This window comes from Lycorma delicatula, chromosome 11 (genome assembly GCF_047948215.1).
Source record: "Lycorma delicatula isolate Av1 chromosome 11, ASM4794821v1, whole genome shotgun sequence".
Classification (NCBI taxonomy): domain Eukaryota; kingdom Metazoa; phylum Arthropoda; class Insecta; order Hemiptera; family Fulgoridae; genus Lycorma; species Lycorma delicatula.
Genome location: NC_134465.1, coordinates 48,304,901 through 48,325,864, shown reverse-complemented (window position 1 = coordinate 48,325,864; position 20,964 = coordinate 48,304,901). Strand labels below are relative to the sequence as shown.

The window sequence follows — 20,964 nt, the reverse complement described above, 5'->3', positions numbered from 1 at the left end:
TATAAAAAATCGTGATACTTGCTTAAAACATAACAGTTGGTCATCATATGCTATAAAATTATGTCAACGTAAACGTCCTGTCAATTTGTTGGTCTCAACGGTTGTGATTATTCAATTGTTGGTAAGCGATTTTTTTTTATATTAACTTTAATTAATAATAAAAAAATAATAGATAAGTAACAAATAAAAATTATAGATAAATGCTAAAAAACAAGTTTTGTTTTATAGAATAATATTAAAAAGAAAAATAATTGTCGTTAAAGAGTCGGAATTAACAGCTTATTGTTAGATTACAACGATTTACAAACTGAAACCTCACCCTTAGAAAGCTCAATAGAGAACATAATGAGGTTTTGTTGCTTAATTTGATACGTATTAAATCAGGTTGGACTGTGTTTAATAATTTTATATACATATTATAAACATATATTTTGTGAAATAAAAGAGAAAAAAATTGCAATTATTATTTTTATTGTTTAAGTATAAGAAAAACGGGTCTACGTATTAAAAGTTAGTTGTGATACACAGATTAATGCGTGCTCGGATGAGAGGCTTCCACTGCGTGTTTTACAGTCCACTACGATTCAACCCACCAAGCTGGTCTAGTGGTGAAAGCGTCTTCCCAAATCATCTTATTTTGGAAGTCGAGAGTTCCAGCGTTCAAGTTCTAGTAAAGGCAGTTACTTTTATACGGATTTCAATTACGGTGGATACCGGTGTTCTTTGGTGGTTGTGTTTCAATTAACCACACATCTCAGAGACAGTACAAGACTACACTTCATTTACACTCATACATATCATCCTCTGAAGTAATACCTGGAACTGTAATTCCCGTTCCTAAACAGGAAAAAGAAAGAAACGTCCACTTCGATTCATATTAATAAGTAACTATTTATCTATTATTCTTGAATATAATGTCTTAATGACTGAATTAGAACTAGCGGTTATTCGAACCACCTGAGTGGTATGTTTGCCGTATAACCCAAATCAGGTTTATTAAGAACGGTTTACGTGATTTAAAGATTTCGTTTGAGATCGCTTAAAACAACATTTTTCTTTTTTATAGATTATACAACCAAGGGTGGTATAATGTAAAAAAATAAAAAAGCAAAGTACGTTTTTTATTCTATACTAAAAAAGTAGACTATTTTTGCCTCCGGGATCATCGTTAGGTATTGCTTCAGAGAATGAGATGAAATGACGACTTTGTAGCGTGTGAAAATACAATGCCTGATCTGGATTCGAAGCCGGGACCTCCAGATTGAAGGCGACATGGTACCACTGGCGCTACGGAGGCCGACAAAAAAGGTATGCCTCACCAATAATAAAATTCATTTAATAAAAACAATAATAAAATTAAAAAACGAATAAAGGCTATGTGCAAACCAAAAAAAAAAAAAAACATTAGGGGAATGAGCTCTGGAAAATCCTAATTTAAACTCCGTAATTTTTTACCTACTTTTCATCCGATAATATGTTAAAATGTTTTTGGTAGATTCACCCCTTTAGGAAAAAGGTTTTGTCTCTGGAGATTAGACATCGAAAAAGTGGCGGCAATTTCTCGCGAATGGTAGTAAGAACATCGAGACAATTAAAAAAAGATATCTTATAATTTTTTTCAGAGGCCTTCAACGGGTTGGAATTTGTGTGTTAAATCATATAAAAGGGAATGAATCGGGTTTGCGGTTTTGTCCATTACTTACAAGTGGTTATATGTTGCAATACATAAATATAATTAATTCAAAAAATACAGACAAAACTAAAAATAAATTTAAATTTGAAGATCGATGTAAAGATGTCATTTAAAATATTATATTAAACCGATAGATTTTCTGAACAAAATAATGTAACATTACAACAGAAAAAAGAAAAGAATTAGGGTTAAATTAAATGTATATATATATATATATATACATATATATAAAATCAAATTTTCCGTTAGGAAAATACGAACTAAAAATAACCGATCAGAATTATATTTGTTCATTTGATACACAGACTTAATGTGCTTTTGAGTTTGTTTTTACTCGAAACAATAAACAGAATTACGTAATTACAATTACAAAAACACTTAGCACTACGGTATTAAACGGGAACGAAATATTAAAATCCACAATATCGGATACATTTTTCCCCTTAATAAGGAAAAGACGATAGACAGCTACAAAAACAAACATTAGTTTCCAACAAGAAAGTAATGTTACAAGTGTGGGATTTGTCACGCAACTTCCTTTTCGGGTAATATCATAAATTATTAGGACAGATACATCTGTCATTTTTTTATACCTCACACGACTGAATACAGATGCAAAACAAAAATTTTGTCATCAACAAATATAACAAAATTAGTCGAAAAAAGTACGCTAAAAACAAAATAATAAATCTAATGATCGTATATTTTTTTATGTAATACTTTATTTGAACATTTGAGTCCGCCACTGCACACAACAAAGTATAAAAACTAATACGTATTACACACTTTGAATAAACAAACTTACCATAAACAACTGACGCGTTTATTCTCCCACCAAATGAAAAAATATATTTCATAGATAACTATAATTATATATAAAAATAAGAACGCATTTAAAATTAATAATATAAATAAACAAGCACTAAGAAAGATTTACAGTAACTATGAAGAAAGAATAATTAACGTGAAACCCGAAGAAACGGTTATAAACAAACAAAACGAACAGAGTAGTAAAACAGGAAAACAAGAGCGAAACGATTCCACTGCCCACCACGAATTCACTAACACAAATAAGACAAGAACAACAACGGACAGGTGAATGACAAACAGTGAAGGAAACGGCACCACACCAGCGAGCCGGTCGGGTGTAAAACAACAGATTATAATAACGAGGACGATGGTTGTGAGGGGGGGTGATCGTAGAAGTAGAAACTACAACAGCACTTGCGCTACGGTATACCAGCGATCTCAAACAACGATACAGCGCATGCGTGAACGTTAATTGAAACGACATAATGCAATACGCATCCTTCTCAATAAAGTACGAACATATCAACGAAGTTATTCCTCTAATAACGTTAATCTTGTAGGGCAGTTTAAAATAACGTGAAGCAAAACCGTTGCTTTTCAGTACAATAATATAAACTTAACGTTGTCCATGAAAACAAAAATTCGGTCCAATTTCTTGATAAAACAATCATACCAAAAATAGGGATAACACTTCATAAAAACGAAAAATGTCCGACAAACCAATTCAATCAAAACATTTACCCCCGAAGTTACCATACCTATACTGCATTTCTATATATATATATATATATATATATATATTAAATCATGCAATATCCCAGTTTAATATTTACAATTAAAAAAACGTTGTGCCTTTTACTACCTAACATAACCTCAAGTCTTGAAATGGATTATGAATTTGACCTACCTGTAATACTAATATGCAACACCTTAATATAACAATAAATTTTGTCATCATAATTAAATATTTATTAAACTTAGATGTATTCCCATGTACTATATTATGACAACTCTTGGGGTTCCATCAAAAACTAATTCTGTATTTGCAAAATTGGACTCTGAGATCACTTGCCATATTTAAAAAATTTAAAAAGCTAACCTACAGTAGTGTTTATATTTACTGGCATACAATGTTTGCTAAAAACAATAGTAAATTATTCTGTATCAATGCGACAAAATAATAGACAAAAGAAAAATTTAACGATTCAAACATAAAAACAGTACAATTCGGGATTGCAAAATTATCATTTGTAATGTAAGAATAACATGTTGCACTACTAGTGTGTGATTCATCAGTCCATAATGCAAAGGTATATCATGGCACCATTATTTCTAACAATCAGTATTCATTATCAGTTTTCAAAATAAATAATTTTCATGAACTAATGAATAAAAACAACACTTAAATAAGCAAAGATTGAAATATTATTTTTAACAAGCATATTGTGATCATTATATAACTAAATGGAAGGGGTTACACGATCTTGTAAAATACTGTAAGCTGATATGCAGATAAACTCGCTAATTAAAAACTTATTACCATACTTTTTTTTGTGATTATAACACCTAAGAAAATAAACGCAAATTGCAGAAAGTATAAAAAAATCTTGTAGAAATTAAAAAGAAAAAATTTTTACAAAAAGGTTCATTCATGCACCATTCGCTATTAATTTTATGTTAATATTTTCAAAATTAATATAGTCTTAATCACTTTTATTTTATAATTAATTATATATTTTGTGATGCTGCACAGATCAAAATTTTTGTGCACAGTTTCCCTGGAAGATACTAGGGGCAGTTCTTTTTTACTTCCTTGTACAACGTAAAGGAAGTATTGTAATCGCGAAAAATTTCAGTTTTCAGATTGGAACGGAAATATCCATTTTGACCATCCCCGAATCCATTTTGACTAGTTTCGGCATGACATCTGTACGTACACATGTGCGTATGTATCTTACATAACTCAAAAAGAATTAGCCATAGAATGTTGAAATTTTGGATTTAAGAATGTTGTAACATCTAGTTGTGCACCTCCCCTTTTGATTGCAACTGACTGAACCAAAAGTGTCCAAAATGCCAAAAATTCAAAAAAGTTTGGATTTTGGAGCTTTTCTTAACTGCAGTAATATGCCCTCATTGAGAGCTTTTCAACGATATATCATAAGTGGTACTTATTTTCATTGGTTCTAGAGTTACAGCCAAATAAAATTTTAATTAATGAAATATTTGGATCTTATAATGAAAGACACATTGGTTCAAAACAGATTTCATCTCCTTTTCTTTTTTTTTAATTAAAATCTATTGATTTATTAACAACAAGTGATTGTAAATTTTGATGTTTTAACAAGTGATTGTAAAAAAAAATTTACAATAAATAATTATTCAATAATAACAATAAAACAAAAAAATATGAAAAAAAATCATAAGTTATTAGTGAAATAAAATTTTATGTACTTTTAAATTTCTGTGTGTGTGTGTGTGTATATGTAATTTAATAGGCATTATTATATGTGTATATGTAACAGACTTGGTAAAACATCTGATTATTTAATATTAATTGAAAATTATAATTTAAAATTGTACTATTTTTGGATTTTTTAGTTTAATTTTATTTAATTATTCTGGAATTTCTGTTTAATTTTATCTACATTAAAGTTAATCCTCTGATATTGTTGGACAATGTTCTCCCTAAGTCGGATTTGATCAACATTTCGTTTTTTATTTGTTTTTTGTTGCAAATCATTTAATCACTCTTTGGTTTGATATAATTCTTCTGATCTTAATTTGTGTACACGTTCTCTTGTTTTCAATTTTTCTCTCTCTTTATATTCATCATCCTCACTTATCTTTTTATTCTTTCATTGTTTGCTAAATTTTCTTCCTGTTACTTTTTTTGGTTTGCAACATTTTCTTCCTTTTTTTTTAAATTTATTTATTCTTTTAATTTAAATATATTGATTTGTTAATAATTATTAACCTCCGATTGTAAAAAAAAAAATATATAATAAATAATAATCCAATAATAAAAAAAATCAGATGTTATTAGCGAAATAACATTTTATATGGTTTTAAAAATGTGTATATGTAATTTAGTAGGCGGCGTACAAGGAAGTTTTGTGGAGTCCACATCAGATTTTTTTTCCCACAGTAGAGTACATCTACCATTCCCTACATGAACTACATAATGCATTTTATAGATCAGAAAAAAATATTTGTTTACTTTTGTACTGATGACTGGATAAGAATATGAATTTCAAACTACATTGATTTGTCACCGTCACTATGAGAATGATATTTTCAGAGACTGACTTTCTGCTACATCATTTTACTAGATAAGAAAATAGCATGGGGATACCCACTAAGATCACAAAACAGAGAAATGGAGTAGTAAATAAAATTAAAAAATCAAAGGACAATATTTTTTACCTCCCTATTGAATATCCAGCAGTAAATTGTAAAGGTTCAGTATCTGAATATTTCAAATATAAATAAATGCTTACTTGATATCTAGGTACATATACACAAGTAATCACTCTCAAAATTTAACCTGGACATAATAAAGTATTCCTAAAAAAGTTCTAATGCTCAACTTTGGTTTTTGACATTTTTACCCATGAGCATATGTGTGCAAATGTGCTATACACAAAGTTCATGTTTCAACATACAATACACAGAAATACCAATATAGTTTAAACATTTTTATTGCTTATTACTTAAAAACTATCATAACTAAATCGATTCACTAATCAGCACTTTATAATCAATTCAACTGCACAAAATCCTTCCACCCTTGATTTTGGCTATTGCTCCATGCTAGATCGCAATATATTATAGTTTTTTAAAGCATTAGGATACAAACCATATAGATGGTATTCACACGATCTCAAATTCAAAGCTGCAAGTAGGGTCATGTAACATTTCCCATTCGAATTACCACAGAAAAGCTTTAGCTGCTGGTGTACAAAGTATTAAAAAAAAAAAAACTATTACAGAGCTCAACAAGTCACAATGTTAAGTGATCCTTTATAAACTTATCTTTTAGTAGATCTTACTTGTACATCGATTGTAGTTTCATATTTCAAGAAACCAATAATACCTTTCTTCTTCAGCAAAAGACAATTGCTAAAATCTTCTTGAAATAAAAAGCTTGCCAAATGATTTTATTTTTTTATTTTTTGGACAACTGATTATGAACATGTAGATTTTTTGCCTCAAAATTTATATATGGACCCAAATATCTCATTGTCTTTAATAATAATAGAACCAAAAAAGGTACCATTTTCAATGTTGTAAAACTCAAGAAAGATTAATACTAAACATAACTGTGGTGTTCAGTAAGGTTGTGAATGAATCGAATTTACTGAAAGTTTTTAAGAAAAAATTCATTTGAAACTAAACCAAAAAAATCAACACTGAAATTTCTAAGGATAACTTCACTCATAATAAATAACACGGATTAATTTCCACAAACTTCAAGGTATTCCACATGAAGATATAAATGTCACCTGGGATGTCAAATTATCTAACTATCTGGCTTAAAGTATGAATAAAATTATATGTGCTTCTCATTGCTGATTTCTTGAAAGATATTCCTATTAATGATAATATTTTATTATTAGCAATATTTTGGGTATCCACGCATTGATGAAATTTTCAGGCATTTCGTTAAATGATAAATGATAATAAGATCAAACTGACCTGTTTATAATGAAAATAAACCGTACTACTTCTGTTTTGAAGCAATTTAATAAAACTCTTAAATTTCAACATCATTATTAAATATGCATTGCACTTCTAGTAAGACTAAGTTTTCAATGTATAAGTTTGGTTTTTGTAAATATCAAACTAGCTTGATATCTAGTCAAAATTAAGATTTTTTTAACATTTACACACATTTACACATTCATAAATTTGCTAATTTTGAAACATATGTACCAATATCCATTTTCATCAAACTAAACAAAGAAATATTTTTTGTTAAGATAGTAGTATTTGGCCTTTGAGAGCGTGCCATATTATGTTCCTGTAGTCATTTTTAATAAACTGACTTTAATAAGTTTCAAGTTCATAGTTCATACAGTCAATAAAAAGAACTGACAAGTTTAAAATACAATGGTTCTTTATTTTACAATGATACTGTGACAAGTAAGGAAACAGCTAGGGATGGAAATTGTGAGAATGAGAAACAGGAAATAAGGTATTATTCATTGTTAAAGGTGTAAGCTAGTTTCCTTTTGTAAACAGTAGAGATAAACAATCCTTTAAATTTTATAATGGATTTTGTTACTGTAATCTCACAGCACAGTCACTCCTTAAACTAGAATCAGAAGTATTGTGTTATATTCATATATAATATATATCAAAGACAAAAGTATAAAAACCGTTTACCACCAAGCATACAGAATTTAATAATAATACTTCTTACCTTATACTTATTATTATGCTTATTATTTTTTTTTAATAGCGCTTTCAAGGTTTTCCCACATCATCAGTTAAACTTTACTTTTTTTCAAATCAAACATTAAGATTATAACATATAAAAATATTTAATCAAAATATTAAAAATATAAAGTTAAAAAATTTTTAATTTTTTATTATGTGGCTAGCCACACATACAGTACTGTACTGAAATTATTTGCATTTATTTAAATTATATAAATGTGCTGCTATCTAAGGCGGTTTTGTTAAGAAGGTCATCATTATCAAATTCTGTCTGTACATTAATCAAATTAAACTTTTGTCTACAATTGTATATATAATATTTTTCTAAAATATTTAATTTATTCTTATTATCAAACCCTTTTACAATTTCTACTATATTTAAATTTGTATCCAAATCAGTGATTTAATGTTTATTGATTATTAAATGGTCTGCAACATTGCAGAACCCTAACTTGTTTTTTTTATAAGATCTAAAACGTTTTACAAACCTTGCCCTAAATGATCTAATTTTTCCAATATAATGCAAATTTAAATATAGTAAAAGTTGTGAAAGCATGTGATAATAATAAAAAATTAAATATTTTGGAAAAATATTACATACACAAGTTTAGACAAACGTTTAATTTGATTAATGTACAGACAGAATTTGATAACTACTTTCTTATCAAAACCGCCATAGATAGCAGCACATTTATATAATTTAAATAAATGCAAATAACTTCAGTACAGTACTGTATGTGTGACTAGTCGCACAATAAAAAGTTTTTAATTTTTTAACTTTATATTTTTACTATTTTGACTACATATTATTATATGTTATAACTTTAATGTTTGATTTTTGTGACGATTTCATCAATCATAGTGGATTTTGGACATCCCAAGCAATCAACATCTTGAATAGATGTACAAATACGTTTTAATTCAGCAGCCCACTTTTTTACCACGAGAATGGAGGAGAAGAATCTGTTAAAGTGGAATAACTCTACTGGTATGTGTCAGGGTTAAACCTTTTAAAACAAAGTACTTTACAAAGCTCAAACTTCAATTACATACATTTTTTTGAAATGTCAAATTTCTTGGCTTTACTCGATCACCACAAACAGCCAACTAAACCCACAACTCTGTAACTTCGCAGCATACCATCTAAAGGATCATACTTGACAAATACTACATTATTCTTGAGCTATCTGTCTGGAAAATTCTCCAAAGACCCTAATACATGAGACTACACGATACTGATAGCATAACCAGCAAAAATGAACTTATCACTCACAAACTTTAGATAAAACACATAACATATACTCGTTTACTTTAAGTGCAGCAAATATAAATCAACTGTAACTGCAGCAACGACAATGGTAAAGTTAAAAACAACAACATAGTTGGTTTTTCTAAATGTATCTATTCTTCAGAAAGCACTGTTTTCAAATAAAAAATTTATGCCCACAAATCTATATGAAACATAATATGAACGCAAAAGTTATGTGCTTTTTTGCAATCAATGTAAACAAGCATACAGACCATATTTTTTTGTAGAAAACACAAGAATGATACTTTGGACAAATTAAAAATGTGGTTTATCTCTCAATCGTAAGATAATTTCAGCAATGCCAGATGATAATTATCCTATCTATTTCCCTAATGAAATCCATCTGTATTGGGTACCCTGTAACATCTGACTTTATACTGTATGTCTTCTTTCTGTGGATTTACACAAAATAACACATTCATTTTGCTGATGGTGTGCAATATCAAATATTTAACTGTATATTATCATAGTGACAGTAAGCGCTATTAACAACCCCCATGTTGACAACGAAAAAACGTAGAATATTGTATCAATGTATGCTGTGTACAATGTGCATTAAACATTTAATGGAAATATATATTAAAAAAATAAATAAATATATATATATATATATATATAAAATATATATAAAAATTGATATATTTAAAAAAAAGTACAATTAAAAAAGCTGATATATTTAAAAATTTATATACTTATTATTTATATATTTAAAAAAGAAAAAAAAAATTTTTTTAATCCAATTCTGGTTTCATTGTGGAAATTCTGGTAGTAAATTATACAGTCAATAACAATATGAAATAAAACAAAATATTTCATATGAAATACAATATATTTAAAAATATGAAATCAAAAACAATATGAAATAAACGCCTACTAGTAATGAATTTACAAAACCTATAACAAAACAAGTGTGTAAAGAATGATAGATTAAACTTTGGTATCACAGTAATATGAAATATACATGGAAAAGAGATGCAAGAAAAATTAATATGAAAATAATCAAAGATTAAAAAAAAATTATAAGGCAAAAATATTACAGTACAGAAGCATAAAATGACTGCAGAAAAAAACTTTAAAAGCCATTAAATATAGGTAATGTGAAAGCAATTAAAATGACCATAAAATCAATCAAAGTTGATAAATCTGTCATAATAACAAATAAAATAGATAATAATTACATTATAATTATTTCATTATGACTCTTACTCACCAATACGAGTTATGATAGATATAGAATCAGCTGTTGAATTATTTGAACTAGACCACGGCGAAGTTCTTTCACAACCAGGTGCTGTACGAAATGAGAGATGACAACAAAACCAACGTTTACCGTTCCATAAACCACTATGGTAACGTTCACTTAATTTCACGTTCTCACAGCACACTGATGAAAAAAGAAAACAAAAATTACAAATAATTGTTAAATTCCTAACAAAATTGAGTTTATTATTTTTTTTTTTTTAATTATTGTAGATACAATGAATAGAGCTAATTATATAGTTAAAGCTTACAGTTATTAAAACTTATGCTTGAATTTCTATAATTTATTTTTCTACAGCAAAATGAACAAAAGAAATAAAAACATCATTAAAATCTGCAACAGACATTAGCATAAAATAGTTAAGAGAGTTACATATTTTATTGTTACAACCTGAAACATAATAAATACAACTGAACTAGGTGAAATTACAACTGGGAACTGAACCAAGACCTTCTTGAAACCAATAACCACTACACAAAGGCTGAGCTTAATTCAGTCATTACTTGGTGATGAAAAAAAATGGACTCAAAGAAAATGGGACCATAATATTTTTTTTGTTGTGATTATGGCATATTAATGCCCATCTTCTGTGATTACAATGGTTTTCATGATACACATAAGGATTTCCAGCATTCCAAATCCTCCAAACTGTTCTGACTGTTCACGTAGCCATCCAAATGGAACCAGACCTCGTCAGTGAAAAACAGCAAGCCCGTAACATAGATCCCCTCATGCAAAAATCAGTGAAACTGTTTTAATGGTTGATTTCAGTCCATAAATTGATTTAATTTATTGCATCAAATTGACTGATGAAAAATTGAGAATCCAGAAAGATAAAGATTTGAATGCACAAAAGAGTTCAATCTTTTGTGTTCCTCATCATTAATGGAACTTGTCTGAATTTAATAATAATTAATAGTATCTCTTTAAAAATAATATTTTCCTTGAAATCGAGAAATTTTTCTAATATTATTTTTACTCATGGAAAAAAGTTACACATAATAAATACGATAATAAAAGTATTTAGTATCTTGCAACAATAAAGGTAACTGTCATGATACCAAGACTGATTCTACCAACCCTTAGTGTTGTATAGGTAATTATTCCATACAGTTATGCTCATCTTTAAAAGAATATATAATAAAATCTGCAAATTACTTTAAATATCGTACAATATTAAATATCAATTCTATTTTGAAATATTTTAGTAAATACTATAATCCAAAGTAAATAATCTAAAAAACTCTAAAAAATTTTTTTTTATTCACTAGTCCAAGTTACATTACTGCAAACTTTTCTGATAAAAACATTTGTATTTATAGTAAGTGCAAAATGTCTGTATGAGCATTGTGCACCAATTTTTATCTTAATCTTTTAATTAGAAAAGAACAAGAAGAATCAATAACAAAAATGAACCTTTAATTAAAAAACAATCTCTAATTGTAAATATTATTTTTCACAATAACACTATTTAGTTTAAAGGGAGAAATGTCAAGAAATATTTAAAGTAAGAAACTTAAGACTCAAAATTTTATTTCACTGAAAAAAAAATGCACAAGATCCTTTAACAGTAAAATTTTCAACTACTATTACAACCCTCTCCATAAATTTTAGTCCAAAAATGAGTAAAAATTAATAACAATCTAGATGTGCTCCCATCACAAAAAGTGTTCACTGAAAGTTTTGTGACATTGTTGCAAATATTTGAAGAGTTTATCTGTAAAATATTGGTAACAATATATATGTTAAATTATTTTTGATTCTGGGAGGAGTGGAATACTTCACGTAATACACACAATTGTCTGCTGACAATTAGTAATGTAATTAAATGCTGAACCCTCAAAGAATTAGATATAGTATTAGGTTAATTAAGGTATGAATAAAAAAAACTTATATGTATAAAATTAACTTAATCTGGATTAATTTTGTACTATAACTTATGATAAACTACTAATAAAATATATTATTTTAATAACAAGAATGATAAGATATAACAAAATGATAACTAAAAAAATTCTTAACTATTGCTGGAAATAGAACTAAACACCGGTTAACTGTGTATAAGCTAGCATAGTGCTAACCACTTTATCTTTTGACTATCCAACTACATCATGTATTAGATTCAATATGAGGGGCGGCTGAAATGTAATGTACTGGAACAAGTAACAAGCAAACAAAAGGCACAAAGCGACATCTGTTACTACCACCTTACAGTTTATTCTCCTACTAGTAACATTCCAAAACAAGTTGACCACACCCTCTCATATTCTGTCAGTCACCACTGTTATGGAAACAAGTACACCTGCTATATAAATGCACCTATATCAACATACAGTAATGAATTTTTAATAATGGAAAAAACGACTGATAGTGACATTCATCACCATCTAAAAGCCATTTATGGTGATGAAACTATTGATCAAAATAATGTGAATAGAATTTTACATATAAGAAGCTGGTAAAGCAAAAAACAGGTGTCTCAAAAACGATGCAACCCTAATATTAAGAAGGTAGAACTCACGCATAGATAAACTTTATTTCTTCCTACATGTCAGTTGGCAACACTGTACTCAATGTTAGCAGCTTGTAACAATTGAAATGTCCTTCTTATGCACTAAAATCCTCTCTATTGTGTTAACTATGTCGTTTTCCAAGAACGAATGTATATTTATTATTGAGACTTATTGCACGTGTAAATCTTATGAACGTGTGAAAGATGAGTTTCGGATAAAATTTTCAAATTCTTCTTTTCCGCCAATAACTCCATGTTTCATTAATAAATTTTGTGAGACTGGGAGTGTATACATGATCGGAAAAGCACAGGTCGACCACCACTGTTAACAGTAAAAGTTCTCAAACAAAGAATGTTTGACCCGCTCGCCCAGAAAATTGCTCAGAAAGTTATCTTCACAGGCCGGGCTTTTACTATCTACAGCTTGGGGGATACTAAAACATTACAATTGCATGCTTATAGCATCAGTCTTGTTTAAGAACTTAAGAAGTTGACCACAGAAAACGTTTACAGTATTGTCATCGGTTTCATTCTCTTGTTGGTGACAACGGTATTTGAAATTTTGGATCGTGTTTATTTCAGTGATGAGGCATGGTTTCACTCGGATGGCTATATTAACAGCCAAAACTGCCAAATATGGAGTGCTGAAAATCCTCACACATTTCATGAACGACCATTACATGCACATAAAATTGGTGTTTGGTGTGTGATCTCATGGCATCATGTATTAGGTCCTTTATATTTTGACAAATGTGTAGATGGTGTGGTTTACCACAACTTAATTGAACAGTTTATTGCCACTTTAGATTTACACAAATGAGAATGTTGGTTCCAGCAGGATAACACAACATGTCGTACTGCTAATGAAATGTTGGATATGTTACGGGAATTTTTTGGCCATCTTTGATATCAAAAGGGTTGTGGCCTCCAAGGTTCCCAGATCTTACATCAGCACACAATTTCCTTTAGGGGTATTTAAAAAGTGTATTTTTTAAAAATAATCCTTACACTTGATGAAGGCTAACGTTAAATGTGAGATTTCAAACATTACTGAGCAAACATTACGAAAAGTGGCTGCAAATGTTATTAAATGTGTAAGCACCTGCATCGGGATAACAGAAAATCATTTTGAACATCTATTGTAAAGTTATTAAAGGTAATATTGTTGTATAAGTATTTCATTAACATGAATATTTTTGTAACAAATTGAAGTCATCAAACAAAGGGGTTGCATCTTTATTGAAACACCCATTATTAAGGATGAAGCTCGCAGTAGTTGACTGACTGGTTTCTGTGATGAATGAGAAGCACCATTGTATCATATGATACAACAATGCACTGCCACTAAGTAGGCATATCAAAAGACTTAATAGGTCACATTATTGCATAACTGGGCAATGTGAAATCTGTTGCAGTGGATGTCATGCAACTACCACTCTTATGAAGTTGAAATTTGAACCTATTCTACAGCCTCTATACTCAATTTGGTACCCTACAATTTTCACTTCTTTCCGTAATTAAAGAATGATATTAAGAGTATTCATTTCACAACTGATGATGAACTGAAGCATTCAATAAGGTCTTTCATCAAAGAAAAACTGCCAGTATTCTTCATTGACAAAATGAGGAAACTGATTCACTGATGGGAGAAACATGTACCTATTTGGATTACAGTGACTGTGAAGAAACAAATATAAGTTTTTATAGCAAATAAAATGTAATTGTATCTAATATTTGTTTCATTATTACCTCTTTTCATTTGTGAGTTATGAACAACTGACCATTACACTTCAACCACCCTTGTATATAATAACCAAATAACTAAGTTGAATGTTTAGTTATAAAGAAAATGTAGTATTTGTCTTAATATTAGATGAATTACTAATTTTACACATTATTTAAAAAAAAATAAAAAAAAATTAATATGAAACTGACCTGATCTAAGCGCACTAATCCAATCATCACGATCTTGTTCACGTTTAGCGACAAGATATAACGTATAATTCTGGTCAGCGTCTGTGTAACAAACTTGCAAAGCAAATCCGTAGGCCAAAGTTGGACTGCCAGGCAAAAAAGTTAAATTACTAATGTTATTAAGAGAATTAGTATTTGTAGTATCACTGTTATTTAAATCGGATGTAGAACCGCCACGTATTGAGCCGATATTAGCACATTCTATGGTGTTTACAGAACTCAACAATACACGACCGCGTTCTTTCTTTCTCTGAAAAAAAAATTTCAGAAAAAATTAATAAATCATTCTTATATAAACAATACTATTTAACAAATAAACACAATAAATTTTAAACCTTTGAACCACATGCAAAGTCATTAAAAGCTATATAAAATGTAATATGCGCAAAATTCATTAATTTAGAAGGAAATATCAGATGCTAAATTTACTTCTTTATTTTATCTCATATGTTCTGATAAGGTCAAAGTTATAAATAAAAGAGAGAACAGTGGATAACTGGCTAATATTCTATGTATTAAGCAATCTGATAAAAGTCACGTGTCACAACCAAAAATGACAAAATCATAAAAATTAACTCCGTACCAGGCTTAACAAGAAGGAAAAAGGATTAGGTGGTTTCCTGTAATTTTCTTCATTGAGCCCTACATACTTTGCATAATTATGCCAAGCCTATTAAAATCCACATTTTAACTCTATAAATAACAACTTCAATTAATTCATCACAAGGATTGGGTTTAAAGTGAACATTATTACTCCCAAAGAAAGCAGCATTGACTGGTGTCTCTTGTACTTCACATGTTTTACATAATATGTCACAACCATAGAAAGACTGTGACGCAAAATGTAAATAAACAAATAATGTCCTCTTTCGAATGTGAAACAATGTTTTTTAACCATTTCAATTCAGCAGGGGAAATATCTGGTTTACAAGTTTGTAAAAGCATTCAATAAGTATAATATATTATTGATTAATGATTAAATGATTAAAAACATATCAATCCTCAAATCCCCATCTATTGCAGAACAGTTTTTAAAATTTCATTAAAACCTCTAATTTATCACCATCATACTACCTCCAGTGCGACCCGGTCCCTTTACTGTAGACATGTCTTTAATCTCCTTTATTTCCCACTAAAATTTAAAAAATGTGATAGTAACTACAATTTTCCTTATATAATCTGTAACTTTTACATAGATTAACCAACATAATAGCTCAAATTAATTTAAATGTAATGTTACTAAATCCTTTAATTCTTTAAGCTGTACCATCTATCAACTTTAGACATACTTCCTAATTATTTTCCAAATTGTGGTTTAACCAAGATGTGCCTTTTTTTAATTTAAAAGTTGGTTAAAAATTTAAGATTAGTTCAGTAATCTCCTTTGTCAATATATATATATATTTTTTTTTTTTTTTACTTTTTGTAATACAAACAACATACGAGGGATGTTCAGGTTAATCCAGGACTATTAATTTTTAATAGATGCAGAGCACATAGATAGTAAAAAATACTTTTACTTCTTGATATAATCAATCCCCTGGTACAATTATACATTTATCCCAGCATTTCACTAGTGCCTGGACACCTGCAGTGTAGAAAGATTTCTCTTTACATCAATACTACGACAGGACTGACTGCTTCACCTCATCGTTGCTCTATAAATGCTGGCCTCCCATGAACAATTTCCAGGGTCCGAAAAGGTGAAAATCATAGGGAGGGAGGTGCAGCAATAACTCCCAGTCAAGATCTTGTAGCATGCATGTCATGCAGTGGGCTGTATGCAGTCGTGCACTGTTGTGCAGAAACAAAACGTCTTTAGTGATCGCACCAGGCTGGTTTTTCTTGAGAGCACTGCGCACATCTTGAAAAACTTTGCAGTGGTACTCAGTGTTAATATGACTTCACAGGGTAGAAAATCCAAGTGAATGATGGCATTTTATCCCAAAAAAAACTGGGACCATAACTTTGCCTGCAAAAGCAATTGTTCAAAATTTTTTGGGAGCTGGTAAGCCTGCATGCTTCCACTGCTTTGATGTACGATTTGATTCCAGGGTGAAATGATAGATGCATGTTTCATCACTCATAAAAATCTGATGTAGAAAAGCTGGCCTTCTTTGTCAAAACGTTACTTTCAATTCTTTGCAAATTTGCAATGTTCTTTGCTGGTCGTGACTGATTTTGTTTACAGTTCCCACAGACATATTTATTGCTTCTGTAATCTGCTGACAAGTTATCACGGATCAGTTCTTCCACTCACTGAATGTTCATGGGAATGACTACAGTAGGCTCCTAACACCATACTGTGTAAGGAGTCACAAATAAATCTCACCAGATTTTATACCTTCATTCATGAGAAATTTCATTATAACGTACTGTTCCACATAACCGTTCACTACATTGAACGCCATGTTCTTTATGACTGAATGTTGTTTAATGCTGCTTCAAGCTAGTACCCCATGCGGTATAGCTGACGTACCTTATGTGAACAAACAATAAATGTGCAGGAATCTTCATTTACACTATAGTCTAACAAAAGTCCTGGATTAACGTTCCAACACCCCTTATACATATATCCTTATCTTAGATATTTGATAATACAGAAACATGGAAAGAACTGAACACAGAGACTTATAAAATGATGGAAAAATCTATTAAAGAGATAAAGAAAGGCCTATATCTAAAGTAGTTATTCTTCAACCATGCAGGTTAGAATGCCATGTGAAGCTGATGAAGGTAACACAAACAGAATGGCTGCTAAAATGCAAAAAAAAAAAATTGATTGAAATCTGAAATTATAACAGATGAGAAGGTAGTCAACAAAAATTATGAAGACAGAGAAAGAAAGTAAGGACAGCAAAGTTATGATGAGGAAGTTGAAGATTAGGGATCAAGTGTGATGTACAGCACATTGTTCAAACTAGCTGAAGTTGTATCCATGTACCTGGAGGTTTAGGAAGACCAAATGCATACAATATTATGATATTCCATGGATTGAAAAGTTTGATTAAAAAAATTTTTTGTAATATAATAATAACAATCATCTTTTTCTATATGTATATAAATACTTTCTTTTTTTTTTCTAAAAATCGATCCTTTCGGGAATCATATTCCTCTGCACTATACAAATTATATTAATCTAATTAATAAAGTACAGAATTAATAAAATAAAATAGGATGACACCTACCTTATTCCATGGCGCTTTCGCGAGTACCTTGCATCATCAGTTGCTCTATATAATTTTTCAAATCGTTCATTCCAAATTACAGATTAAGATTAAAATTAAAATCCCTACACTATACATGATATTTAAAATTGTTAAAAGATCCTTTTCCAATTAATTCAAAACAGAAATAAAACTAAATTTTTTTAAATTCAAAAATTTTAAATCGTAAATTAAGATTAAAAATTGCATATATATAAAATATAAAGTCATTAATAAAATGTAATTAATTTAATTTATGGCAACTGTTTGTATATACAATCTAAGAGCAATAGCTGAAACTACTTTTTCAAGGCACATATAATAGGTAACAAATCTATGACCAGTTTTCAAAATATTCTAATTATTGTTACATGACAGTAATCCATTTTTACTAATATATTCTGAAAATCTAAACTGGTATTATACTGTGTAACCATTTCTTTGGGTGATATTTTTATGTTAGTTTGCTTTTAATGCTTATTACTTTAAACAGTACATTTTTTTATTGAATTTAGTCTGGATAAGAGAATTAAAGAGGGTAATTTTAGAATCCCATTATTAAGAAAGACAGAATAATTAAAAAATAAAAAAGGACTATAAGAAGCATGATAAGCAACTGGAAGATAACACAACCGGTATATGTTCAATTTATGGGGTATAGAAAATGTAGCATTAACAAACAAAAAAAGCTTCCAACAATCTGTGACTACAGTAACAGATAACCAGACGGAAAATAACAAAAGCAAAAGCAAGGTCATGCAAAAATTTAAAAAAACGCAATATAGATACAATGGATACAATGAGAAAGCAAGAAAAGTAACTAGACATGATTATCTAAATTGCAGAATAATAAAATCAGATGGTGAGAATTAATTAGGTGAACCAACATTTTTTTTTCAGCTAAAGAATACAGTAATGAGAAAAAGAGAGATCAGCAAGGAGAACAAGATGAGAGTGTATAACAATGCCTAAATGCTTGTAATGTTCTATAAACTTGAGAACCCTGTCTACACTGGACAAGCACATAACAGATTAACAGCAGTAGAAATAAGTTATGTAAGGAAGACTGTCAGAAAAACATAAAACATCAAAAATAATAATTTTAGGAACAATTTATATAGGAGTCAGCAGTAGATTGATTGAAAAGCTTTGAGTTAGTTTGGACACTTGGTGTGAAAAGCGAGCCCTATGCAAAGAAGATCAAGGGGAGAACTAGGAAGGACAATAATGGAACAGGAGCAGGAATACATTGATGAAGTGGCAGGGAGAAGGGAAGAAAAAACCTGAGGGATGTAGAAGAAAGGTTCACCAAGTTTTACACCTTCATTCACAAGAAATTTCATTATAACGCACTGTTCCACATATCCATTCCATTACACCGGACACCATGTTCTTTATAACCGACTGTTGTTTAATGCTGCTTCACGCTAGTGCACCACACGATGTAGCTGACACTTGTATCTTATGTGTACAACCAATAAATGTGTACACAAAGAGAAAATACAGAACCGTTCAGTAAATGGAAAAAGGAACTTGATAGTTAAAGCGATAGGAAAAACGATTATTTAACTATTTCTTCTCTGCCTCGATATCAACCAACCTACACCCAACTACAATTACCTACTTTCTTTTTTCAGATGAATAGAAATGAATCTTGTAACATGTGAAAAATGCCAACTCTGACTGGGATTCAAATCCAGAACCTTACAGATAAGATGCAAGACACTACAACCCAACCACACAGATCTACATTTTTTATTATTATTATTCTATTATCTATCATTTACTTTCCTGTAATTGTATATATATCATAAAATTATTGAGCTAATGAAGATATGTGTATTTACTATAAGCTTAATACTTTCAGACAATAGAAATTAATAAGGCCTTCAATATAATTAGCCCAATATTTCTAAACATACTTGTCTGTTCAGATTCCATGATACCTTACAGGCAATTAGTGACATGTACTCCACACTCTGTCGTCTGTGATATACAGTCCGTTTTCTCTGAAATAACTCAGCGTAACACAATTGTGAGCTTCTGCTGGATCCCGAACCATAATGGAATTTAAGACAACGAGCACACTGATAGCGTGGCAAAGGAGGATTGTTTCCAGCCTCGTTTCACTAATCGTGTTGTTTCTGATGATCTTTTCTGTTTTCTGAAGAGGGTGACCATGATGAGTGGCAAAGTGAATGGAATGCTAACATCAACAATAAACTTCACTCTGTTAAAAATACTGTATCGCTGTGGAACTCCTCATGCAGGAATAATCATTAAGAGGAGATTATTATTTACCGCTGGTGAATAGGGCACAGTAGGCTCACTCATGGCTATCTCATGACTCAGACTGTTTGTGTTCGCTGCGACTGCCAACTAACTGTAAACCATATCCTTATGGTTTGTATCTTGTTATACAGTATTGTGTTGAAAATTTAAACTAGGGGCTAGCTTCTGAAATATCTTGCAAAACAATGAGATGATGTTATCAAATATTTTCTTAGGACCGTTCATTTATATTCAAATATTTGAGTTTTCTGTAGTACGTTTTTTATTTAGCTGTTTATATCATTTAGCATACATCAGGTAGTTATTTTATTATTTTAATTTATTTTATTAATGTAATATTTCATTGGGATTTTATTTCGCTTTTAGCATACATTATAAGCGTTTTTCATTTATGCTGTGTTTTTATATTACTGGATTTTAGTTTGTAATTAAATTTTTAATTGTTAATTTTGAATATTTGTTAAT

General features: G+C 29.7%; 1 protein-coding gene across 5 annotated transcripts in view; it reads right to left on the bottom strand.

The window, feature by feature from the left end:
* The window catches only part of Btk (tyrosine-protein kinase Btk29A), a 135,944-nt gene that overhangs the window by 48,808 nt on the left and 66,172 nt on the right, over window positions 1-20,964 (bottom strand). For 4 of the 5 annotated variants that reach the window (XM_075378334.1, XM_075378330.1, XM_075378332.1 and 1 more), the window contains 2 exons: window positions 14,963-15,251; window positions 10,465-10,638 (listed from right to left, as the gene is read on the bottom strand). In XM_075378334.1, the coding sequence (XP_075234449.1) occupies window positions 10,465-10,638; window positions 14,963-15,251 (463 nt within the window). Of the gene's footprint in view, window positions 1-2,498; window positions 2,799-10,464; window positions 10,639-14,962; window positions 15,252-20,964 lie in introns of those variants that run through there. The other variant, XM_075378335.1, reaches the window with a different exon arrangement.